Source organism: Hyaena hyaena, unplaced genomic scaffold (genome assembly GCF_003009895.1).
Source record: "Hyaena hyaena isolate Hyena2069 unplaced genomic scaffold, ASM300989v1 scaffold_1206, whole genome shotgun sequence".
Taxonomy (NCBI): domain Eukaryota; kingdom Metazoa; phylum Chordata; class Mammalia; order Carnivora; family Hyaenidae; genus Hyaena; species Hyaena hyaena.
This window is the reverse complement of record NW_024081843.1, coordinates 67,285-94,922: the sequence shown is the minus strand read 5'-3', so window position 1 is coordinate 94,922 and position 27,638 is coordinate 67,285. Positions and strand designations below refer to the sequence as shown.

The 27,638-nt window shown below is 35.5% G+C and overlaps 1 protein-coding gene across 1 annotated transcript in view; it reads left to right on the top strand.

Moving 5' to 3' along the window:
- The window catches only part of LOC120224616 (cystic fibrosis transmembrane conductance regulator), a gene marked incomplete at its 3' end in the record, with an annotated part of 156,580 nt that overhangs the window by 62,061 nt on the left and 66,881 nt on the right, over window positions 1-27,638 (top strand). The window contains exons 11-13 of the mRNA XM_039222876.1: window positions 944-1,135; window positions 22,452-22,546; window positions 26,086-26,172. Coding sequence (XP_039078807.1) covers window positions 944-1,135; window positions 22,452-22,546; window positions 26,086-26,172 — 374 coding nt within the window. The remainder of the gene's footprint in view (window positions 1-943; window positions 1,136-22,451; window positions 22,547-26,085; window positions 26,173-27,638) is intronic.

Here is a 27,638-nt window from a genome sequence, read left to right as displayed (position 1 = left end):
TTAACTGACTGAGCCACTCAGGTGGCCCAAAATCAGTGTTTTTCTGTCCTCTGCTGCCTCCTTCTTTTTCCTACTCAATTTTATTCAGTAGTATTACCTTTCTTAATGTTTTATCTTTGTGTTGTTAAATATGCTTATGCTTCTATTAGCTGATATGTTACCTTTAAATCAAACCCTTTGACTTCTAGTTTGTTTTGTTTTGTTTTGTTTTGATAAAACAATCAGTGCATTTCCTTTATACCCTGTTTCTTTTGTTTCGTTTGGGCTTTACTTCTAACTTTCTTATTGTCAGGCAATATAACATGCTTTAATTCTCTTTCTCAACTCTAAGTACCACGTTATTTTAAATTTTATTTCACAGTCTTGTTCCATATAAAGTCTTTGCTCACTGATAGTCCTTTTGGTGAAGCTTCTTCAGTCATTCCCTGGATGATTTATACTAGTTACTTTAAGAAAGCCTTATGGGAACAATATTATCTGACTATATCTCTTTTTAACTGATCTCTTCTTTGTTAGATGAAGATAATATTGAATCTACTTTCTTGGGTTATTGTGAGGATTAAGTGAATGTATATGCTTAAATCACATAGAACAGCATCCAGCATAGACTGAGTACTCAGCAAAGGTTAGGTGGTGGTAATCTTTCCCTGACCTCCTCCAAACCTGTCTCAATGATCTGAATTAGGTGTTCTATCTCTGTGAACCTCTACCAAAGCACTTACCACACTCTATTGTAATTGTTTCTTTTATTCTCCTTTGTATCTTTTGTGCCTAGCAGCAAATCCAGAACAGGAAGTGCTTAATAAATTTTGAATCAAATGAATTAATGTAGAACCCTTTAAAGTCAGAATAGATACCTCTGCTTAGGATGAGAGTTGGAGGCAAGTGTATTCTAAGAGTGATTCGATCAAATGATTTAACTTAATAACAATTTTTTTTCCAGACTTCACTTCTAATGATGATTATGGGAGAACTGGAGCCTTCAGAGGGTAAAATTAAGCACAGTGGAAGAATTTCATTCTGCTCGCAGTTTTCCTGGATCATGCCTGGCACCATTAAAGAAAACATCATCTTTGGTGTTTCTTATGATGAGTATAGATATAGGAGTGTCATCAAAGCATGCCAACTAGAAGAGGTAAGTAGTTATGTGACATAATTCTTATTTATGCATATGAAACTTTTAGACTACCTAAATGATATAATTAGTCCCCTATTCAGTTTGTTTACATACATTAATCAAGTGTCCAATATGGAAAAACTACTCTGAGTTAAATCAATTAATAAAACATATGACCCCTGCTTTATAAAACTTGCAAAAGCATAGGGAAAGTACAATTTATTTTTTAAATGATGGGATGATTTGGTTACAATAAAACCTCTTTATGAAACAGAATTTTATTGACTAATTAGTGAGACAAATGTCCTCAATGGACATTTATATGGCATGCATTTTTTAAAAGATACTTCACAATTACATGAGAGAATTTTAATAATTTTAATAACCACCACACCCTAATGGAATGAGCATAAACCTGCCAGTAGAGAATCAGAGATAAAATTGTGATTATATTTTATCCTTTGGCCTTCAACATACAGCCATATGACCTGTAGTGGCTGTAATTCACTGAAACAGAGGCAAAATGAAGATAATGCTGTTGACTCATTTTATAATAATATTGAGGAATGTGTTAATTATCTGAAAATATGTGAAGTATTCCAAGTGGCCAGTATGTGGATCTTGTGCTATTCAATACATAAATTATATGGTGGAGGGATCAATAATTATTGATGTAAATGTTAAGGTAGGGAATATATCATTATGAGGTTTATCAATAGTATTGCCTGAATAGAGATCTTGATTCAAAATTACTGTCTTTGATAGATGGCATTTGACACTAGTGGCTTCCTTTAAGTCACTTTTTTTGAAAAAAATTGCAGTGAGAATAAAATGAAACTTAAATACAGTACAGAGAAAAGAAAAAGGCTAATTGTCAGACAGAAACTACAATTCTTACAAAAGAGGGACACCTACTTGTACAAGTGGTTCTCCATGTATATACTGATTCATTCCAAAGTAGTTTTTTAGAGCTCCATTTTCTTCTTTTCTATACATAAAATCATAATAAAAATAAAAACTATTGTGGAAAAGTATTGAATTTATTTTGAAGAAGATACTCTTCATTCCTAAAAAGCCCTTCTTCCAAAAATAGTATATTACAATCTGGATGTCGAAACTCTCAGTAGATTTGTTGTGAAAAAAAATGTGAATGTTCTTAGAGACCTCAGATATTTGTGTAGGTGGAGACTGGGGCCTAGGAGTGGTAGTGTCTTGCAAGATAAATCATAGGCTTTATTTATTGGTTGAAAGGTGTTGGAAGGTTCCTGGTAGGCTTTATTTTTTGCTTTGAATATGCCTTTTCTCATAGAAATAATTTTATAGAGGCACACAGGTCTTGATCTCAGGATTGTGAGTTCAGGCCCCATGTTGGCGTCCATACTGAGCATGGGGAAAGAAAAGAAATAATGTTATAAATGGTAATTTGATTCTACCAGGTAAAAGTATATTTAACCCAAATTTAGCATAGCTATATTACTAATAATAAATTCAAAGCTGTATATCCCTCATTCATGAAATGAGCATTTGCTAACCCATGAATACTGTGCTTGGGTATGAGGACACCAAGCTAAAAAATAGTCTATTTTCTAAAGGGTTCATGTTATAATGATCTGTCCTTTACCATTCAGAAGTATGATATCTGAATTATATCTCAATAAAGCTATTAAAAATAATTAAAGAAAGAGGGTAAGAGGAAGGAGAACATATTTTTTCCCTTTCTGATTCTGTGACCAACCTCAAAATTAAAGTGTGTAAGACAGTGTTTTTTAGTATATTCACAGGGTTGCATACCCATCATACCCATCACCACATCTTCAATTCCTTTTTAAAAATGTCATTAGCAGGGGCACCTGGGTGGCTTAGTCGGTTAAGCGTCCGACTTTCGCTTAGGTCATGATCTCGCGGTTCGTGGGTTCGAGCCCCGCGTGGGGCTCTGTGCTGACTGCCAGCTCAGAGCCTGGAGCCTGTTTCGGAGTCTGTGTCTCCCTCTCTCTCTGACCCTCCCCTGCTCACGCTGTCTCTCTCTCTCTCCTAGAAATAAATAAAAATATTTTAAAAAAATAAAAAATAAATAAAAATGTCATTAGCAATCAGTTTCCATTTCTTCATACCTATCTGCCCCCCACACCCAGCTTTAAACAACCACTGATTTACCTTCTGTCTCTAAAATTTTCCTGTTCTGTATTTTTCACATAAATACAATTGTACAATATATGGCCTTTTGTACCCACATAAACTTTTAAACTAGAACAAGTTAAGAAGTCTTTATTTTGAAAACATTTGAAACTTCCTGTATTTTATAAAAATATGACTGGAACAAGATCCTTATACTTCAGAAGTTCATGGACCAGTAGGGGAAAGAAATGTATCAGTAAAGAATGAGTTGATACTCTAATAGAAAAATGAAAGAGCTATTTCTATAGGAGTGAAAAGAAGGAGCATTGAAAATCAATCTGGGTGTGTCTCATGTGAGGAATAACCTCCAGAGGAGGTTTTTTCTGAGGCTAATGTCCTCCAGTGGAATGATTCACTATGGAATTCTAATGGTGACAAGAGTGAAACTTATGGCCGTGGAAGAATTTTTTTATTAAGAACGTTAGAACTGCCAATAAAGTAGAGAGAAGGTTAAGCTGGTATGAAGAAGTGGGGAATTGATGAATAAATGGTCACTAGATTATTGAGAAAATTAAATGGTATGAATGAATATAACGTATATAACATGGCATCTGACGTGAATTAGCCATTCAGTAAATATTAGATCATTTCTATTTCCTTTTGAGATGGAGATTATTGCTAGAGAGTATGATATAAAAGAGATGTGTCTGAGAGCTCTTGTGAGTAAGTGACTATTATGGAAACAAGATGGAACTTGATATAATTAAGATGGAGAAACATCTTGGCCATGAAAAGTCATCAATGTGAATTTTGATGATGACGAAGTGGTTATGCAAAAAAATTATAAAAGTGGTTATCTGTAAATATGGTAGTTGCTCTTCATGACCCAGTCAACAAAAGTTGGTATATTTTGTGGAAGAAAACAGGTGGCATTGGACAGCCTGGAGTTTAGGTTGCATTGGTTCCGTACTCCAGAAGCAACAATGGAGTTGGGAGGTGATTCCAGTTTCTATATGCCTTTCAGACCCCAACACATTATTTACATGATTACTCTGTCCCAGACACTGTTCACTTTGGTGGGATCTGAGTGGGTACAAAATAAAAACTTTATTATCCCTTTCCTCAAATAACTAATGGGCTGGTTGGGGGAAAGCATACATAAAGAGATACTTTCACTGTACTATAGCAAGTATTGTAATAAAGGTATTCTTAAGACAGTACAGAAGCCCAGTTAATTTGCCTCAGTATTCTATAAAAGCTTTTGTACAAAGAAAGATGGATGAGTAAAAATGGGAAAGGTATTCCAGACCAAAAGAAAATACTGAGTTGGAACACAGGGCATGAAACCCATTGGTTAGTTCAGGGAACCACAAGCATCTTGATAGAACGAGAGTGTGACTGGGGGGACACTGACTGGGGAGGAATGAAGTTGGAGGACCATGTCCTGGGGACCTCATAACCAGTGTCAGGAATTTGGTCTTGAAGAGCTTTAATCAAGGGAAGGATGCAGTCAGTTTTGCATTTTACATATATCACTTTGACTGTACTATGAGAAACAGAATTAAGGTGGATGCATTTTAAAATTTTGTGGGGTAGCAGAAAGATTATATATTTTGAAATCTGACAGAGTTGGTTACAACGCTACTTAATCCTACTATACACTCAGTTTTATCCTCTGTAATATGGGGCTAATATTACCTATTTCGTGGAATTTTGTAGCTTTTTCTGATGCACAGAAAGTATTTAAATAAAATAACTAGTGGTGGTAGTGGTGGTGGTGGTAGTAGTAGTATTTGCTATTCTGACTAGAAGAAGGGAGACTAATAGGAAGCTGTTTCAGTAATTCAGAATATGGTTGTTATAGACAAGAAAAAACAAAAGTTAAGCCGAAGAATTGTGAGGAGATCAGGAATGCCATATTTATGTATGGCTTCTATCCATAGGAAGGACAATAGGGAAAATGGGCTTTCAGGAAAGACTGAAGGTTTTTCTCCTGAAGAAATTAGAAGAAGAGAGAAATTGGGTTAGGATTAAGGATACCCCTGCACAACAGGAATTGGAAAGAGGGACATGTAGGAATGCTATGTGTTTATCAAGGAAAGATGTGGATGTGAATTACATAGAACTGAGACATCTGAACAAGGCAGAAAGATCACAGGTCTTACTAACAAATTTCCAGTGGAGAACACCACTAAGTGGGCTTGCATAAGTAATTGGTAAAGATGATGATGCACATTTTGCTTTTTTAATGTACAATTCACTCTTCTTCCTCTTTGTTTTACTAATTTTTATTATTTTTAAAGTCAATTTATTTATTTTTGAGGGATAGAGAGAGAACCAACATGGAGAGGGACAGGGATAGAGGGAGACAAAGACAATCCAAAGCAGGCTCTGCACCGTCAGCATGGAGCCCTATGTGGGTTCGAACCCACCAACTGTGAGATCATGACCTGAGCTGAAGTCAAGAGTTGTATACTCAACCGACAGAGCCACCCAGGCGCTCCTTTGTTTTAAATTGTCAAAACACTTAGCTTTTCATTTCTAATCTCTGAATCCCGACTCCCTCCTGTCCTGCTGACTTTTGCAACTAGTGCTTCCTAGTCAGCTTATAATAGGCAAAAACATCCCACATCCTAAATTCTTTGTACGTGAAACTGGCAAATGTAGGGGTACAATGAGCATATTAGTGTGGTAGGGGATACTATTCTTGTTGCTGAATATTCCTTATATATTGTTATCTATCCAACTACATGGCGAAATGCTTGACAGCAGTGATTCTAAAAAGTTTATTTTGGTGTACTCCACCTAGGGCTTCAATAGGCAGAATGGTAAATTCTTATCAGGTGACTATTTCAGAAATACTTTGGAATAGGCATGCCAGTTACAAGAATTTTGCTTGGTACGTGTTCTCCCCTGAGCCTCATAGTCTCAGTGCTGGAATCATGACAGCAGCACACTATTGCTGGAGTAACAAAAAAAGTAATTAGAAGTTCTAGATGGTCTTACTCAAAATCAAAACTTTCCTCTATTTTCAGTACTGAAGAGTTTCCAACTTCTGTACTTTTGTTGTTAAGCAAGTGTTCCTCACCTTTAAAAAAAAAAAAAAAAGGCCAGTGAAAGCCTGCCAAAATGAAGTTTTTATATTTTAAGTGTGGAAGGGTTTTGAGCATAGGAACATGAAATACCTACAGAATCCCTGAGGGTTAAGCAGCTGATGCCAACAAAATGATCCCTTGCTGTCTTTTCTATGTGGCCCCATCACCGAATACAAACATTCATGATCCAGTATGTTTACGTTTTGACTGTCAGCGTTGATCTGTTTCTTAATGTGCTCCAGCTAGACTTGGAACTGGAGATGAGAATGGAATATTTTCTTCCTCATTTTTGTGTTTTTGTTCAGCTCTAGTATCTACAAAGACTTGCGTATGTAGTGATGCTTATGATCATAGGAGCAGGTAGGTAGGTGTAAATCTGCGTGGATCGGAAAAAGCACGCACAACATATTTCACATAGTTTTCTGACTTCAGTTTGTTGAAACTGTTTGCTCTGAGGGATAGCTTAAAGACTTTATCACAGGGAAGGGCATGGAGACAGCTCTGGGCTGATAGGATAACTGGTAATGTGCAGACGTGAGTGAATAAGTCAGGTGCAGCTTCTTCACGGTCAGTTCTGCTTTAGGAACATCTCCTTGTCTGGCTTTACATTTCTTACTTTGGAGCCAAATTATAGTAAAATGGATTCTTAGGCAACTTATAGTTATTTTTAATTTTTATTTTATTATTATTTTTTAAAGGTTTATTTTTGAGAGAGAGACAGAATGCAAGAGGGGGAGGGGCAGAGAGAGAAGGAAACTTAGAATCCAAAGCAGGCTCCAGGCTCTGAGCTGTCAGCACAGAGTCCTGTGCAGGGCTTGAACTCATGAACCGTGATATCACAACTTCAGCCAAAGTCCGATGCTTAACTGACTAAGCCACCCAGGTGCCCCTATAGTTATTTTTTAAATACCATTTTATATCTTGGTGCCCATTAACTTATCCTCCCATTTTTTTTTCTTTCCATGTCACCAGACTACTTTTAGAGTTCTTCTAAATATTTGTAAACTTTTATAACCAGCACTGAAGATTCTACTAGCTTAAAAAGAGGAATCAGTATAATTGGGCCCTCATTAACTTGCTTATCCTTTAAAGAGATCATAATCCTGTTTCATTACTAAAAGAGGATCAGACTTCACTGTTTTCTTGATACTACTTTTTTCTTTACACTTCAACAAAACCTTATCCTACCCCAGAGCCTCATAGCAGACAACAAGAGTGTCTGGGTAAATGGGTAGTTGGACTGACTTTATTCAGTGACTCACTCTCTTGTAAAAGTACCTGGGTTTGACTTTTATGATAATGCATGGTGGGAGGTAGGGCATGGTATATGAGAAGAGGTCAGGAACTTAGGATATGTAATTGGTTTCCACAAAGTTGTTGAGATCCTTTTACAACCAACCGCAAAATGGTCTTCATTAAGTATTTGTCTTGGCAGCCATTTCATATGTATTGTAATAAAAATATTTACTATGTAAGTTGAAGAATTAAAATATGTTTGTGTTTTCTCTACCATTGCTGCTTGGCAGTTTTCATCTTTAAGTTACTAGAATAAAATAAATTAGGAGAAAAATTGGCAAGCAGTTACTAAAAGAAAAAAAATAACTTGGGAGGGAAATTGGCAAGAAGTATGAAACACTTGGGAGGAAAGTAAGCAAAGAAATGAATTAATGACTATTCTGGAATATGAATTTCATCATACAGATACCATAAGTCTAATTAAATTTGAATTTTACCTCTGGATCTCCATATCTGGCCAAAACTAACTTGTATGAACAGAGCCTTAACCTTTGGATGGCCATTCCACCACTAGAGGAGAATTCAGGAATATTCAATTGAGAGATCTATAAATAAAATGGGGCCATAGGAATTAACAATTGCATTCAGTAGCAATGAAGACATAATGGAGATGTAAAACAGATATTTGAAACACACCAAACTATATCCCCTAAACCAGAGTAAACCACACTTAGTGACTGTACCTTGAACCACCTGTAATTTTCTCCTAATAGATAATTAAGTAAGTTTGAAAGCACTGCCACTTATATACTGTAATATGAAGCAAGTACATTTATTTTATAAAACTATTGAACCAGAACCAAACAGAAATGTCATAGCATTTCCTGAACTGAACTGTTGACTGTTATTTCACTTCATTTGAGCCCTAGAACTTAAAAAGAAACACATGAGGAATGCCTGGGTGACTCAGTCGGTTAAGTGTCCAACTTCAACTCAGGTCATGATCTCACACTTTGTGAGTTTGAGCCCTGCATTGGGCTTTGTACTGACAGATCAGAGCCTGGAGCCTGTTTAGGATTCTGTGTCTCTCTCTCTGCCCCTCCCCTGTTTACACTCTGTGTCTCTCTCTTTCAAAAATAAACATTAAAAATTAATTAATTAATAAAAATAAACACACTAGCAAACTTCTGTTGAGAGAGTACATGTCAGCACTGCTGTGCTCAATACTTTGCACACATTCGTCCATCGAATTCTCACTTTTAGTCATCTAGTGACAACTTTGCTTACAGTTTGCAGTCAAAGTGAAACTGCTGAATTCTAAAAGTGTGAACTAGGGGCGCCTGGGTGGCTTAGTCGGTTAAGCGTCCGACTTTCACTTAGGTCATGATCTCGCGGTTCGTGGGTTCGGACCCCGCGTCGGGCTCTGTGCTGACTGCCAGCTCAGAGCCTGGAGCCTATTTCAGTCTGTGACTCCCTTTCTCTCTTACCCTCCCCTGCTCACGCTGTCTCTCTCTCTCTCTCTCTCCTAGAAATAAATAAAACATTAAAAAAAAACTATTAAATAAAAGTGTGAACTAGATTTTAGGAATTGAAATTACAATTTTGGAATTAATTATTAGCTTGACATATGAGAGTTTTTTCATCTCTGAAACCAAAATAGCCCTATGACTGCTTGTCTTAGTAAGATTTGGGGAAGTCAACAGAACAGTATTATGAACATTTAATTTTAATTGTCTGGGACCAGGCTATCTTATGAACAAATGATTAAATTAAGATATTTAAACTAAGTTTTAATATTAAAAAGCAAAAAAAATCATTAAGTTTTCCAAAGATCAAAGCCATGCTATATCATTATATATATGTCTAAGGTTTCATCCCTCTTGAAGAACTGGGATTCTGCATTCTGCACTCTTGGAAGTTTCCTTTTTGTATCAGTGGCTAATGAAACAATATCCAGGGAAGATTTTGCACTTATGTTTTAACAGAACCTTAGAACTCTGTCATGTTCATAAAGGTCTTTGTGGGAAGGGAAATTTAGTTTTTCTAAAAATTCTGAGTGTAAGTGTTATCTTGACCAAACAGACCTTGAAATGGTAATTGTATTACCATCAGTGTCTTTCAGAACCAAGTCTATAATAATTTTTATTCAGAAGGTTTAGTTAGCCTCAATTTAAATTTAATAAATTAAAAAGTTGATTTAAACAAATATTTGAGTTCCTACTATGGAGACAGTAGTAGGTGAGGCACTCTGCATGCCGTCTGCTAGTAGAGCAAAGGTCCCTGTCTGCCATTAATTTTTGACTTACAGGCATTTGAAGGAAAACATACATGTATATATACATTCACTCATTTAGTAAATATTTGTGAGTGTGCCAAACTCTGGGAATTATTTTTTAAAGTTAACTTATTTATATTTTGAAAGAGAGATAAAGGGCAAGTGGGGGAGGGCCAGAGAGAGAGGGAGAGAGAGAATCCCAAGCAGGCTTGATGCTCATCACAGAGCCTGACATGGGGCTCCATGTCCTGAGCATGAAATCATGACTGGAGCCGAAATCAAGAGTCAGTGGCTTAACCACCTGAGCCACCCAGGCACCACCAAACTCTGGGAATAATTAATGACCAAAACACAGTTCCTGTCCTAAAGGGGCTTTTATTCTAGTAGAGGTGATCAAGTAAAAACCAGAGTAGTTTGATCAGTTCTATGATCATGATTAATATAGGGTCCTTAAATGTACAGAGAAGCAGCATTTAAACAGATCTTAGAAGTTCAGGTGAGGCTTCCCTGGAGGAAGTGACATCTCACATGAGAGATGATGGATGAGTAGGAGTCACTTCAGTAAAGAAGAACAGGGAGAACATTCTGGGAAGAGAACGTAATGTACAAGGCCTGGAGCCCAGAGGGAACACTATATATTTGAGGAACTATAGTCAGTTCTATGTGGTTGGAGTGTATAATGGAATGGGCTTAGAGCCAGGAGAGAGCATTACAGTTTTTCAAGAGCTCTAGACAGGGCAGCAAGACTGGGTCTGGAAAGAAAAGGGTGTATATAGTGATAGCTGAACTGGGAGAGTACAGTCAGATCATAGTTTCTGTTCTTCCTTTTGCCAGCAATTAAAAAAAAAAAAAAAAGAGTCAAAAGAGACAGAAAGACAAAGTCATCCATTTTATTTTTGTTTTGTATAAATAAATCCAATTGGTGAAATCCAGTTCTCATACAGTATTCTGGCTGTAGAGGAGTCGGAGAAACGTGGTAATTAGTGGGAGCACAAGAAAGTCCTCTGGGCGGAGAGCAAATGGGTCTAGAGCATCCTCCACAGGTGCTTTTCGTTACTGGGGGAAGTGTGATAATAAAAACAATGTTTTAGGTTGATTCTTTCCTTTTTTTTATTAAGTTTATTTATTTTGAAAGAGACAGAGACAGTGTGAGTGGGGAGGGACAAAGAGGGAGGGAGAGAGAGAAACCCAAGCAGTCAGCACGGAGCCTGACATGGGGCTCAAACCCACAAAACCATGAGATCATGACCTGGCCCAAAACTAAGAGTCAGACACTTAACTGACTGAGCCACCTACGTGCTCCTAAGAGATTTTTCTAATATAATATGAAAACTAAAGGAGGATAATGGAGATGTTGTGGTTAGAGGTTTATCAAATATTGTTATTCATATTTTAAAGAAAAGGACGTAAAATTTTGAGAGACTGTTGGAGGTCCATAATTGATGGGACCAGCAAGAGAATCCAGGTCTTCTGATTCCTTATCATTTTTTTTTCTGTGCTCAATTAGGGTTATTAGATGAGAAACTATCTTATAATCTAATGACTTATCTATTGAACATTGCTGACTTTGAGTTAGAACTTCAGGCTAGTTAATCTCATTATGATGGTAACAGTATTATTAAACCATTAAAATTGTAGGTCTGGCATTTGTACAGGAAATTATGATAAGAAAGACTTGGGACCTAATGGCATTGAGAATTGCATGACATAGTTGTGAAAACTATTTGCAGGCTATTTGCTTTCATGGAAATGATATGTCAAGCTACCATGGTCCTAAATAAGCGTATCTTGGGGAAACCATCTATACTAACACACTTGAAATTTAAATAAGTCAGGAAATTTCTTCCCCAATTCTCTCCCAAATTATCTTCTCCTTTTCCTTTCCCTTTGAGGCAGAATCTCATCTTCATGCCTCATAACCTCAAATTTAAAATATGGACGTCCAGGGCACCTGGGTGGCTCAGTTGGTGAAGCATCTGACTTCAGCTCAGGTCATAATCTCATGGTTTGTGAGTTTGAGCCCAGCATCGGTCTATACACTGGCAGTGGAGAGCCTAGTTGGGTTTCTCTTTCTCCTTTTCTCTCTACCTGTGTCCTGCTCTCACTTTTGCTCTCTATCAAAATAAATAAATAAATAAACTTTAAAAATGTTTTAAAAAGGTATAATTGATAATAAATGACATATATTTGTAAAAAATTAAAAAATAAAATATGGAAGCCCAAATAGGTGGGCAAGTCCACACAGGGGAGGAAACCTGCTCAGAGCAAGTTGAGCAGCTGGTCCTCCAAAGTCAGCTCTTGAGAGAATAAGGGTCAAGGTGGGATTACTTCAGAGGAAATAGGTGAGAAAGTATTGAATTCTGTCTCCTAAGGAACTGAATTAAAAATCAGGAGACTTAGTTACTAGAAAGCTGGAAGACCAGTTAGGAAGTCCAGAGCAGGATCAACTGTGGGATTCTAACGTGCTGGCAAAATACTAGGAAAGGGGTGCCTTATCAGGCATTGGATTTTTCCCAGAATCTTGGGTGGGTAGACCTAGAAGAGATAGTAAAGGAATTAACAGTTTACTAATGCCAGTTCTTAGACCAATTGAATCAAAATCACCTAGGGAGCTTTTCAAAGGTAGATTTTTTTAAATGTCATTTCAGAGAATATGAAATCTGGAGTCCAGAAGTTAAATGAGTCTAATGTAGAGCCGGAATAAAAGAAACAAAATTCTTTTGTTTGTTTGTTTCAAGTACCTTTTTTGTTTTTTTTCAAATTTTTATTTAATCAAGCATCTTTCCTAACTGTACTTTCTTTGCGGCACTTACCCAGAGGCACCTTAAATCATTGCATTTTACAGTTCTTTCTTTAAAAGTGCTTATGTAGGGTGCCTAGGTGGCTCAGTCAGTTAAGCATCTGACTTTGGCTCAGGTCACGATCTCACGGTTTGTGAGTTTGAGCCCCATGTGGGGCTCTGGGCTAACAGCTCAGAGCCTGGAGGTGCCTTGGATTTGTGTCTCCCTATTTCCACACCTCCCCTGCTCATTCTGTCTCTCTCTCAAAGATAAGTAAATGTTAAAAGAAATAAATAAAATGCTTATGTTATTTTCAAATACAAATACAGACTTACATACATACAGAAATAAACACTAAAGAGGCATGGAGATATTAACAGAATTAAATATATACTCACAAGTTCAGACATAAAACAGTATATGTTTATATGTATATCTGAATATTAAGCAATAATTTAATATTTTAAGAATGTAATAGTTTATGCTATTGTTTATTATTGGTGACAAGACTGTAACATCCATTATGTAAAAAAACTACCTTTTTGTACTTTTGTTGGCTGCAATAAAAATTATACTGGAATTTGAGTTTTCTACTATAAATCTGGGATTGCCTAATCTCAGTGAAAGAAAAGCTTTTATTTTTCAGGTTGATAAAAAGTTCTCACTTCTTATGCTTTCCAGCAAGGGTTAATCTTTAGTTAATATTTCTATGTGCAAGTGTGTGTGTTAAATTTGACTTAGGCCAACAAATTATTTTTCCTAATAAACAGAACTCCAATTTCTAATTTATGAATTCATTCATGTATGTTTCTTGCTGTAGAAGTTAACCTCTGTTGCTAGATCATACAGAGCTACTAGCACTCTCAAGATAACACATCCATGTTTACAAAAGCTATGTGCAAAAATGATTAATTCATTCTTTCTCCCTTTCTAGAACTCTCCTGACTTTCTCACATTCTCTCCTTCCCACTTCTCTCCTCCTTACTCCTTCTCTCTGTTCCCCCCAACACTTCTTTTCTTCTCCCTCCATGCTCATTTTCCTTGTGTATAAAGCAAAAGTGCTTAGTAATTATTAAACATTAATAACAATGGCACTAACTAGCCGATGTTTTATTGTTATAGACATACTTTACTGCAGGTTATTCCCTCTAAAGTTCATGTCCCCTCAGTCTAAGCTTCACACCTCACTCTCTTACCACAAGCAGCTATATTGTCAAGGTTGTTCTAAAGAATGATAAGGTAACCATAAAGCAAAGTTTATGATTTTTCCTATCTACAAAGTCTCAGGAAGCTCAAATGTACTTGGCAAATATTGCAAAATTGCAAAGAACCATTAAATGTCACACTCCACCCTTTTCCTAAAGTTCTCCCCCCGCCCCTTTAATGTAATAAATGTATGCTCAAGTCAGAATTAATGAGCTTTATGTTAGCAGTTCCTCTTCAACAGCTTCTGGTTTGTGTGGCTCAGCTGAATCATATTAGGGTGGTGTTTAGGTGCATTTTTAAAAACAGAAGTGCATCCATCACATTGGGTATAGATTGCTATTCTTAATAATAAGTTAATCTTTATTGCACACTCATTATAGCATTACTTTGACCCTCTCTAGTATTCTTTATCTAAGTATTTTCAAAGTGCTTTACAATCTCAAACAGACCTAATAGATGCACAGAATTCTTTGAAGTTGACATTTGCCTTTCTGACCAGCATGTTGTAAAGGAAATTACCCTAAAGAATAAATATCTGTTTGAGTAGGTATAATAACCACAAAATGCAAATTCCTGGGTTCTTCCCTAATTCATCTGAGTAAGAATAGGTACAGCACTTTTATCAAGCTCCCCAGGTGATTCTGAAATAATTGGTCTACATACTTCACTTTGAGAACAAATGATACACATATTTGATTTTATCTGTAGATAAACTCTGCTGAGAAAATTATTAAAAATTGAAATGGATGTGTAGGGCTTAAGAAAGGTTTTTCACTGTCTCCAACAAAAAAATTATCATAATATTTAAAAGTTTATATTTGATTTATGTTGAGGCTTAGGTTTTTATTTAAAAGTCTTAATCATTGGGGCACCTGGGTCGTTCAGTTTGTTAAGTGTCCAACTTCAGCTTAGGTCATGATCTCGCAGTTCATGACTTCACACTCCTCATCGAGCTCTGTGCTGACAGCTCAGAGCCTGGGACCTGCTTCCAATTTTGTGTCTCCCTCTCTCTCTGCCCCTCCCCTGCTCATTTTCTCTCTCTCTCTCTCTCTCTCTCTCTCTCAAAAATAAATATTAAAAAAAATCTTAGTCATCAATTTTTATAAGAAGTCAAATCATGCCCAGCATCTTAATGCCACCAAATGATTTCCTCCTACAATTTTTATGGATAGCTTCAAAGGAACTCAAGTTATATGGGAATAAAAAGAACTAGCATTTGTCTCTGTGCACAGGTCTTCTCTAAGCAACACTGCTTGTTAAACTCATGATAGTACTAAGTGGTATAACTTTTTTTCTGGATTATAATTTTCACATGAAAGAAAATGTGCTGCGAGGCTGAAAACCAATACCCTTAAGGTAAATATATTACCAGATTTGAGTGCCCTTAGTAATCGGCAAAGATAAAAGTTTAACTATGTATACAAAGCAAAGTGTTTTATATTTAATCAAATAGAAAAAGCCAAACACTAATAAAGAAATCTATAAATGACCAATAAACTAGGCAGTCAGAGCAAGTACTCACATTAGCAACAGGATATTGGTTTTACTAATTTATTTGGTCTTAAAATAATGAGCTTATTCATAATTCTATTCAGTCTTTCCTCACTGTTTTGTTGCACTGAAACTTACCAATTTGCTATTAATTATACTCTCTAAGAAACTTATGATACTATCCATATTTACACATTTTTATTCATAAATGGCTTCAGTCCAGAAAAGGAGGCCAAATATACTAGCTCAGAACCTCAAATCTTTTCAGGTGTGGGAATCTTTTTTTTTTCTTTCATGCTTTTTAAAAGGTAATCTGTACCATTAGTGTCATTCTGGATAAGAAACAATTATATGAAAACATACCTGTTTTCTTTCTGGATTACTAGGGACCTGGACAAATCCTAAGTAGAACTTTTCTTTTCTTTATTTTATTATTATTTTTTTTAGAGAGAGAGAGAGAAAGAGGAGGGGGAGAGGGGCAGGGAGAGAGAGAGGGAGAGAATCACAGGCAGACCCCATGCTCAGCATGGAGCCCAACAGAGGGCTCGATTCCACAATCCTGGGATCATGACCTGAGCTGAAATCAAGAGCCAAATCAACTGAGCCACCCAGGCACCCTCTAAGTAGAATTTAAATCAAAATTTTTAAATGTTTAAATATTTATTTATTTTTGAGAGAGAGAGAGACAGAGCTCAAGTGGGGAAGGTGCAGAGAGAGAGGGAGATAAAGAATACGAAGTAGACTCCACGCTCTGAGCTGTCAGCACAGAGCCCGAGGCGGGGCTCAAAATCATGAACCCCAAGATCATGAACTGAGCTGAAGTTGAATACTTAACTGACTGAGCCACCCAGGCGGCCCTGAGTAGAACTTTTCACCAAATTTTTCTTCCACATTATTCTTCCACAAACCGCCCAACCTTCAGGCAGTTACTATGATGAATGCAATTGTACTTTTCCTATTTATTTAAATGAATATACACCTATTTATACATGTACTTATAAATAAACAATACTTAACAGTTTTGTTTATGTAGTTTTAGAATTTATGTAAATGGTATACTTTATGCACATCATTCTTCAATTTGCTTTCTTTGCTCCTATTACCTTTTTGAGGTCTAGACATTACATTATTAGGTCTAGACATGCTACTTATATGTTGAAATTTGTTTCATTCTTTTTGACTACTGTATTATACTCCTATGTCACATTTTATTTACTCAAGCTGATACTAATGAACATTTAGATTGTTTCAAGATTTTACTTAACACTGCAATGAAAATCTTCTAATATTTCTCTTTGCACATCCACAAGAGTTCCTCTCCATAGATATCTAGCAATTTAATTGTGGTGTTTTACAGTATATATACATATTTCCAATTTTACTAGATACTGCCAAGTTGTACTTGGAAGTAGCTGTATCAATTTATACGACCACCAGTCATTTATGAGTGTACCCATTGACTCACATCTCGAAAGCTCTTGTTATTGACAGAGACTTTAATTTTTGCCATTCTAATTTGTAAAAAGTCCTTTCTCTCTCTCTCTCTCTCTTTCTCTCACTAATTTATAGTTCTGTGATGGCTGGTGCAATTATACATATTTTCATGTTTGTTTGTCCTTCTGATTTCATATCCTTTGTCAATTTTGGGGCTAAGATATTGTGGTGGTTATGAGATATGCCTTATGGACCACTGTTGTCAGAAGCAGAACTGGAAAATGGCCCCAGTTGCTATAGATTGAAATCCTCCACTCACTGAATTTGTCTTGACACTTCAACTTCCACAGGCAGCTTTCTCTGAATGATTGAATTTAGCAGGATACTAAAGTAGCTTCGTGTTTAGAGGACATGGGACTTACTTAGTAACTGGTTTTGGTTCAGAGACTCCGAGATGGCTTTTCAAAAGTTGATTAGATTCAGATAATGGTCTCAGTTCCTTCTATACAACCTTCTGGCCTTCTCTCCTCCACTTGGGGCTTAGACTTGCACTAAGGTCTCACATATCTCCCAGCCTCCCTGCCTCCTTCCCTATTTCCTTTTATACCAGTATTTCCCCTAATAAAATCATTACATGTTTAATCTGTTTGAGCTTAAGAGGAGAGGTCTTCAAAATTACTTGAAAAATATCAAAACTGATAGGAAATTGATAAGTTTTAAGTGTTAGACAAGATTTTATCATTTAGCAGTGCTTCTCTTGACAGCATTTTAGTGGTATGTAAAATACCATGGTCTTTTTTTTTAAGTATAGTACCTCTAACCAGAGGTTATGACAACTGCTATCCAAAATTAAAAACCTAAACATTTTCTTAACCTAGAGAAACTGAGAGATTTACTAGCAAGATACAGCTGATCAAAATTTCTTTCAAAGCACAAAAAGACTTGCAGGGGTGCCTGCAGTGTGGCCCAGTTGGTTAAGTGTCACCTCAGATCATGATCTTACCACTCCCGAGTTTGAGCCCCGTGTCAGGCTCAAGTAATAGTCATCAAGAAGTAAAAAAATAGAAAGCTATTCAGTTCACAGTAGTAGAAAATATTAAATACTGAAGGATAATGATAGGGATGTAAACTGGTTCAGCCACTATGGAAAACAGTGTGGAGGTTCTTCAAAAAAATTAAGAATGGAACTACCGTATGACCTAGGAATTGCACTTCTGGGTATTTAACCAAAAGTAATGAAAGGACTATCTTGAAAAGTATCTTTACTCCCATGACCATTCCAACATTATTTAGAATAGCCAACACATGGAAACTGCATAAGTGCCCATAAACAGATGAATGCATAAAGAAAATATTTTGTCTGTCTATCTGTATCTACCCACCTACACATATATACAATGGATTATTATTCAACCATAACAAAGAATGAAATCTTCCATTTGTGACAGCATGAATGGAACTAGAAGATAGTATAATAAGTGAAATCCACCATTCAGAGAAAGACACTGTATGATCTCACTTATAGGTGGAATCTTAAAAACCTGAACTCATTGTAAATAGAGTGGTGGTTTCCAGAAACAGAGGCAAGAAAGAGTAACAGGATGAAATGGATGAAGGGGGTCAAAAGATGCAAACTTCTAGTTTTAAGATAAGTAAATCCTGGGGATGTGGTGTACAGTAAAGTGACCATTGCTCACAATACTGTAGTATACATTTGAAAATTTCTAAGAGAGCAAATCTCCTAAGTTCTTCTCACAAGAAAAGTATTTTTGTAACTATATTCAATTATATCTCAATTGAAAAGTATGAGGGAGGGGTGCCTGGGTGGCTCAGTTGGTTAAGCATCCAACTTCGGCTCAGGTCATGATCTCATGGTTCGTGTGTTCAAGCCCTGCGTTGGGCTCTGTGCTGACAGCTCAGAACCTGGAGCCTGCTTTGGATTCTGTGTCCCCCTCTCTCTGCCCCTCTCCCACTCATGCTCTGTTTCTCTCTTACTCAATAATAAATAAACATAAAATTTTTTTTTAAAAAACAAACAAAAGTATGAGGGATAAATCTAATGGGAAATTTATAGGACATATATGAAGAACACTGTAAGCTCTTGAGAAGTCTAAAACAATATCTGCCTTGGTTTATCTTTCCTAACTTTCAATTTCTTCATATTTAAGATGAGTATAGGGCTGTGATGAGTATTTTAAAAGCTAATACATGTAAAGTGCTTAAAATGGTATCTGACACACAGTAGGCACTCAATATGCATTAGTTATTATTATTACTATTGTTTTATTGATATTGCTATTATATAGAAGACTATAAACAAAAACAGCCAAAACATTTATGAATAATAATTGTTTGTCAGATATTAAATCATAGCTAATACTATTAAAAGACCAAAACCAAAAATTCTAGCATAGTTTTAGTATAGGAATAGAAAATGGATCAGAGAAGCCAGAGAGCCCAGAAATAGATCTTAGAAAATATGAGCATTTGATATCTGGTAGATGATAGATAAATTCAGAGGAAAATTATTTATTTACTAAATCATGTCTTTCATTCAACTAAAAGTAAAAAAGGTTAGGTTCATATCTTACACCATTGTTCAAACAAAAATTGTTCCTTAAATACTTTTTGAATGTTATAAAAGTAGTAATTATTTTAAAGGAAAATTTAGAATATTATATGAATAACCTAAAAGTAGAGTAGTACTTTTTAACCAGTATAGGAATTCTAGATAGATAAATTGACTTCATGAAAATGAAAAGTTTGCCAGATTTCATTGTTTCTCATTGCCATGTAGTATTCCATGGTATAGATAAACCACATGTTCTTGATCCATTCATCTGTTGAACATGGATGGACCTTGAGGGTGTTATGCTGAGCGAAATAAGTCAGGCAGAGAAGGATAAATATCATATGTTTGCACGTATAGGAGGATTAGGAGGAACTTGACAGAGGACCATGGGGGAGAAGAAGGGGGGAAATGGTGGGGGAAAGGGAGAGAGGCAAACCATGAGAGACTCTTGAATGCTGAGAAACAAACTGAGGACTGATGGATGTGGGGGGGGGGGGAGAGATGGGCATGGAGGAGGGCACTTGTGGGGATGAGCACTGGGTGTTATGTGGAAACTAATTTGACAATAAACTATTTCTAAAAAAAAAATGAAAATTTTGCAAATGACATGATGTAAACATAGTGAAAATAGAAATAACAGAAAAAAATTAATATCTGTAACATATAGAGACAAATGAGAGAAATTTGGCTGAAATAATAGCCTTTCTTTATTGTCTTAAGAAAAAAAATTAATGAAATAAAATTGCATTTGTGTTCTTTGGACACTTAAATTCAGAGGGAAAGTGGAAATGATACTTCATGATCTTCTATTGTTCCTGATTTTCCCCACCACTTTTCTGGTCTCTTTTGTTATGCCAATATCTTACTGCCTTTTTCTACAGTATCTACTTCTTCTGATACTATTCCTTTCCCATTTTCTTTCTCTACTCTGTACACATTTCTTCATTTCTTTTCTTACATGTACCCCTTTCTTTGTTGCTTGATGTTTGATTACCTGCCCTTCCTCCATTCCCTCTTTGTCTCTTCCTTCGTTCCACAAATCTTTATTAAATGCTTGTACTGGGCTAAGATTTTGTATCCTCTGCATTCATATTCTACTACGTAAGTAAAACTGTAAGATAATCATACCATCAGCATAACTACTAATATTTCTAAATTTCAGATTTTAAAAGCTTTTAACTGATTGAACTAGTATGGTGTTGAATTCAAATTTGGGGAAATCAAAACTCCAATAGTTTCAGCAACCTCTGGCTTTTTAATAGTGTGTTGGAAAATCTGCTTCCTTTATAAAAGCTTGCACTCAGTATATTTGCATAAAGCAAATTATTCTTTTTTTTTTTTACTCCAAAAGGTTTATATTTTAAAAGAGAATGGAATTGGGGGGAAGCACGTATGGTAATTGCTTTAAAGCAAGTACAGAGGATGTGCTTCATAAAGCTCAGTAAAGACATAAAGACCAAGAAATTCCTGAAGTGCTTCTTCAGTAACTGAACATTTCAGACTCTGGAGTGTGGAATTTAGCTATAGTCTTGTTTTTGGATAGAATCCCAGATATATGGCTTGGCTCATGAGTTAAAAAAAATCATTTAGTTCAATAGAAATAAATGAAGCAGTTGGTTTGATATATCTTATAACTATGAAGGTCTTCCTCTTCTGTAGGGCTACTGGCTGTCAGTAACCTCTCTATGTGTGATATTTCTCCAATGCCAGCATAGCCAAATCCACTGAGTCCTACTGTATCTCCTCACACATGTCAGACTTTCTTTTTTTCTTTTTTTTTTTTTTTAAAGCTCAGACCTTTGGTCCCCCTAGGTCAGGAGTACTGACATTAACAGTTCTTTGGGGGTAGTGGTGCTAGCCTACAGGAGCTGTGGAATAGTTTTTATATTTATATAAACAAATATTTGTTAATTTACCTGCTTTCTGAGTTTAGAGTTTTGTGTATGAAGTTCTAAGGTACCTTTCATAACGTAGACAATAGACACAAATGAATAGCGGAAGTAACCATTTTGACAATTTAAATATTGATAATGGTGGTGGTAGGTCAAGGAGAGATGATGGATTCTTCTTGATTGTGAAAGAAAAAAAAGGAGAAATAGTATAGAAATGCTTTTTTAGTGGAGGGAGAAAGAAGAAAGTGGTAACAAAAGAAAAGAGCAGATGTTTCAGGATGAGAAGAGCACAGAGAGTAACTTTTTTTGAACTAAAGAGAGAGAGCTACCTGTCTAACTCATTCTTCATGTCTCAGGCCAACATAACCGCTTCCAGAAAGCCCTCTAGAATTCTATATTGTATGCATACTTCTGTAACCTATCCTGAAGGGGTTAATTAAGTCATGGGGATGTTATTTAGCGTTCTTCGTTCTTCGGGATTAAGGCTTACCTTCCAAATTAGACTTACAATGACTGGGAGTAAAGGACTGTTTCCTATAAATTCTAATTTCCTTTTACAATGCCCAGCATGGTTATTGCCTCAGAGAAGTAATTAACTGGGAGTAAGAATGTTATGCCCCATTGTGGAAAGGTGGTGATGACAGGAGAGACAAAGTAGATGGCAAAGGATATAGGAATGAGGTGCTGAGGATGGATGGGGAAGAAGACTGTGGCATGTAGGTGGATTAGAGAAGTATTGAGAGGAGTTACCTTTTGTCCTTGGTCATCCACTGAATATGCATAGATACTGCAGGGGATGTGAATAGTATTCCTTTAGTTTTTCTTGTTAGGAGGTTTATTCATGTCTGGAGATTTTCTTTTAGAGGAGTGAGTTTAAATTGGAAGATAATGCATTTTAGCATGTTGGTAGTACTTGAGTTTGTGTAATGGATCTATGGATGATATACACTCATGTTTACATGCCCATAAATATACCTATGGTTTACATTTTGATGTCTTCCAATTCTTATTTCATGATCGTGAATGATATCCTAAAGGTTAAAGAAAAATTATTTCTAAAATTTCAGCCATGTTTTGACTGATTGAAGTGGATTTGAAATAATTGAGATGAAGCATTTTAAATTTTGGCTGTGGTTAAAACAACAGTCTAATATTTGATTACATTTGAAAGAAAATGTACCTTTCAAATTCATAAACATACTAACAATTCCTTTCTAACTCCCTTTTTTGGATAATAGGACATTTCCAAGTTTGCAGAAAAGGACAATATTGTTCTTGGAGAGGGTGGAATCACACTGAGTGGAGGTCAGCGAGCAAGAATTTCTTTAGCAAGGTGAATATCTGAATACTGGTTCAGCGAGCATTTGTTGCAAATATGCCTGTAAAAATGATAGATATTTTTCTACTTTTTTAAATATTCTGTTTCTGGAATTGAAACTATCCCTGTGGTTTTATAATTAGCAGGTTAAGAATCAGCTTTAGGAACTATAGATAAGGATTTAGTATTCACATTTGATAAAAGTGATGGCTTTTTCAAAATGCATGCTCTTATTTTGGTGTCTGTATATTTGTTTGCCTTATGGTATGTTTCAGTACAAGTAGAGAACTCTGAAATTCTGCACAACACAAGGGAAAAGAAGTGTGTTTTTGTTAAGTTGCTCATGGGGCTCCCCAATTACCCCCACCCCACAATGTACTCACCTGCTTTAAGCTTCTGTTTATACTTCTTAGTTTAGAAAAACCTACATTAAAAAATTTCCAACATAAGTAACCATTTTAAAAACAAAAATAGTGAGGCAAATGATGTCACTTGGCTTAAAGTCTATAATCTTTAAGGAAAAATAAATAGGACAAGCACATCTAACATTATAGGGGACAGGGAAGGCCCTTGATAGAGATGTTCTTGGTTTAAGTTGTTTTGAGCTGTCAAAGAGAAGTGCATAAAGTTAATTTGTGTCAAGAAGAAAACCTTGTGGTTAAACTATAACTTTCAGTTTAAAAAATTGTTAGTGAGATGAGGTGTCAAATGTTCCTCCAGTTTTATTTGAATAGAATTCTTCTCACTGTGTTGCCAAAGTTGTCACAACAAATTACATTGACTGATTGATATTTTGGTTCCTTTCCCTTACTTTCTCCTGCTTACAAAGGCTGGAACAGTAAACTAAGTTACTGGGCACCTGCAAATCGCCTGGTATTATTCTAGGCTTAATATATGTGTGTGTAATTTTACTTAATCCTCATATCCTCCTGCAAAGAAAAAATTGTTCTCCCCACTTTATAGAAGACATCATGAGATAACTGAGGCTGTTAGAGCTTCACTTGTAAAAACTACACCAGGAAATGGTAGAGTCACAATTTGAAGCAGGTACTCTTGACTCTTGACATTGAACCATGACTTGATTATGGATTTACGTATGAAGTAGTAATAAATCAGTAGATATTAATAATTCACAGACCAGATAATGGCTTATAAATAAATAGAAATTGACTAATCTGTGAGCAAAAGTAAGACTTATTTTAAACATTCCATTTCAGATTTAGGATATGTTAAGGGATACAGGAGTGCTGATGCATAGGGGCACATGTACTCCAATGTTCATGGCAGCACTTTCAACAATAGCCAAATCATGGAAAGAGCCTAAATGTCCATCAACTGATGAATGGGTCAAGAAGATGTGGTTTATATATACAATGGAATACTACATGGCTATGAGAAACAATGAAATTTGGCCATTTGTAGCAGCGTGGATGGAACTCGAGGGTATTATGCTAAGTGAAATAAGTCAGGCAGAGAAAGACAAATACCATATGTTTTCACTTATAAGTGGAACAGGAGAAACTTAACAGAGGACCATGGTGGAGGAGAAGGGGAAAAAATAGTTGGGGAGAGGGAGGGAGGCAAACCATGAGAGACTCTTGAATGTTGAGAACAAACTGAGGGCTGTTGGGGTTTGGGGTGAGGGGAAGGGGGGTGATGGGCATGGAGGAGGGCACTTGTTGGGATGAGCACTGGATGTTATATGGAAACCAATTTGACAATAAACTATAAAAGAAAAAATATTTAGGATATGCTATATGGTGTCTAAACATTTAACATAGAATTTGCATTTACAAAACTTTAAAATTTGGTTTTATTTGTAAGGTGCACACCATTTGAGGTACTACTTAAAATAATTATTTATTGTTATTCTGATTGGAATGTGTCACGTGTGTCCGGTTTCGGGTGGTGAATTTATTATTTCCAATTCTTGAAAAACTGTAGTCATAGATGTGAAGGAGAGAGAGAAGAAGACTGAGCAGGGGGAAAGAAAGACCTTGAGGGTGTATTTTGATAGAGGTCTTTTATTTAGCTCTTGCATGTTATTTTTAAAAATAATTTACACTGCAAAAGTTCTTTAAAAACTTTTTTAATGTTTATCTTTGTGTGTGTGTGAGTATGCATGCATGTGTGTGTGAGAGAGAGACAGAGAGAGAGAGAGAGAGAGAGAGCAGGGGTGGGGGAGGGTCAGAGAAAGAAAGAGAGAGACACAGAACTTGAAGCGGGCTCCAGGCTCCATGCTGTCAGCAGAGTACAACGTGGGGCTTGAACTCATAAACCGTGAGATCATGAGGTGAGCCAAAGTCAGAGGCTTAGCTGACTGAGCCACTCAGATGCCCCTATGCTGCAAAAGTTCTTTTAGATTTCACTTTGCCTATTGCCATTTCTGATTTTTAATTGAATACAGTTTTTACAGAAAGTACCAAGAATTATACATAAACCCTGAATCTTATTTGTGGGTTAGAGATAGTGCCACTAACAACCATGGATGAAAAATTTAGATGTTATGAAGATTTAATCTCATATCCATTAATATGGGTCTGTATCTTCATTTTATTACGGTTCTAAGATCAATTTAATGAAGATTTTACTCGATCATAAAATTTTTCTTTATAGGGTGCCTGGGTGGCTCAGTTGGTTGAACATCTGACTCTTGATTTTGGCTAAGGTTAGGATCTCAAGGTTCTTGGGATTGAGCCCTGCATTGGGCTTTATGCTATCAGTGTGGAGCCTGCTTGGGATTCTTTCTTTATCTCTCTGCCCCTTCCTGCTCATCCTTGCTCGCACTCTCGCTCTCTCAAAATAAACATTTAAAAAGTTTATTTTTAATTTACTTTTGTTTCAAATTTTTATTTAAATTTATTTAAATAAAAATTTACTTAAATATGTTAGTTAACATATAGGGTAATATTGGTTTTAGGAATAGAATTTAGTGATTCATCACTTATATATTTTTAACTTAAAAAGTAAAATGGATATGGGTGTACATTTTTGTTGTGAATTATTTATAATTTCTTGTTTGGAATTCTTATAAATATGGTACAGAGACTGAAACTACAGGGAGCCAATAGTAATATAGCTATAGCAGCACTGCTATCAATTTTTGGTAGTAGTCAACAGTGAAAGACACTTAAATTTTTTTTTATGTAGTGATGCTATTTAGTTGCTGTCTCTGACATTTATTTTCTCTTCGGTCTATTTTCTTCTTTGCTTTCCCAGCAACATGCAAGATTTTTGAGGGTAGGGACTGTGTAACTTTTACCATTGTATTCCCAGCATGTAGCATGGTGCTTGGCTCTAACAAATATTATTATTAAGATTTTCTTTTTTTTAAGGTAATATTTTAAATGGTATGGTATGATGCGATTCAGTTTCTTAACTTCTGCCAGTTTATATCATTTACATTTAGCAAAGCAACTTTAATCATTCTTAGAATATTGTGAAAATCCATAAAAATCATTTATGACTTACCTTTTTGATTCTCATTTAAAATTATTTACACTAAATGGAAGGTAGTATTTAAAAATGTAATTTAATTTCCATTTTCTTTTTAGAGCAGTGTACAAAGATGCTGATTTATACCTATTAGACTCTCCTTTTGGATACCTGGATGTTTTAACAGAAAAAGAAATATTTGAAAGGTATGTTCTTTGAATAATTTAGAAAGCTCATGCTAAAAGAGAAGAAAGAACAACTATACCATCATAGATGACATTTTACCTTGAGAAATATGGCCACCATTGTGGCAGAATGTGATATAGCACTAACCCAAATCTGATTTTCCCTTCACAGTTAAGACTCAAAATCACTTCCATTACAACCTTTTCTGACCACATGGTAAACCAATTTCTTCCATTGCTATTGTCAAAACACTCATCATCTCTGTAGTTTTTACATTACTGTTGCCTTGTGCGTGGCATATATTATTTTAATCAGTTATTATACTTAATATTTTTACATTTTTGTGTTAGTATTTTATTCTATCTTCTCCTTACATAGGATGTTTCTTAAGAAAGTAAACAAACTGAATGTTTTAATGTAGGTGAATGCTCAAACTATTCATTTACCTCAGTACTTCCTACAGAACCTCTTCCTTAGTTACATAAAACTAGAGATTTTCATTTTATTGGAGATCCCACTAGGGCTCAATGTATGTAGAGTTCCTAAGAGGAACAGTTTTACAACTTAATTTCAGTTTCAAAATGATTTCATGAGCTATAAAGTAGTTTATTAAGAGAATTATTATGATACTTTTCTGAAATAAAGGTTTTAAGCAATAAGGATGTAGAAGTCTGTGTCTATAAAATGGCTGCATTACCCCTAGAAGCACCTTTCCTACGATTTAAATTTAATACCTAAGATTTTTTACAATCCTATGATTGTGATAAGTAACTTATTACTAATATACACTTTGTTAGCTATGTTAGTATGTTAAAGTATAATCTAGAATGATGCCCATTTTTATACAATATATAATGTATTAATATCTAAAAGAAAGTGGCCTCCCTTAGATGGTTCTAGTTAGGATTTACTTTTAGACTAAAGGGAAATTATAGTAGAGGGAGGTCAAATTTATTATTCAATTCTCTGGTTTGTTGTTGTTGTTGTTTTTAACAAATTAGATTAGTTTTAATATAAGCTCTTGAGAACTAAATTTGTGGCCATCTTAAAATGTAAAAGGAAATTAATAGAAAATGTAAAGAACGGGAAAGCTGAGATTTTAGAAGACACAGAAATGCATATAGCCTTCCCCTCCCCCCCGCCAGGGATCTTTAAAGGTTATCTAAAAATTCTGTCATTTTCTGTATGAACAAACCTAGAGGGTTGCCAATTTGCTCAAAGTCCAACATTTATTTCATATCAGATATTTAATTTAATTTCACTCTAGGTCTGTTAACACTCAACTTTACGATTATAGCATACTCTAATAATTCAGTATTATATTTCAGGCTATCATAATTAAAGAGACACCAAATTAATTGCTATTATTTACTTTTAGAAGTATTTTAAGCATAGTAATGACATGGTGTTATAGACGTTTTACATCAGAGCACATTAATAAAATGTCACAATGCAGTATATGGACTGTTTTAATAAAATACTTATA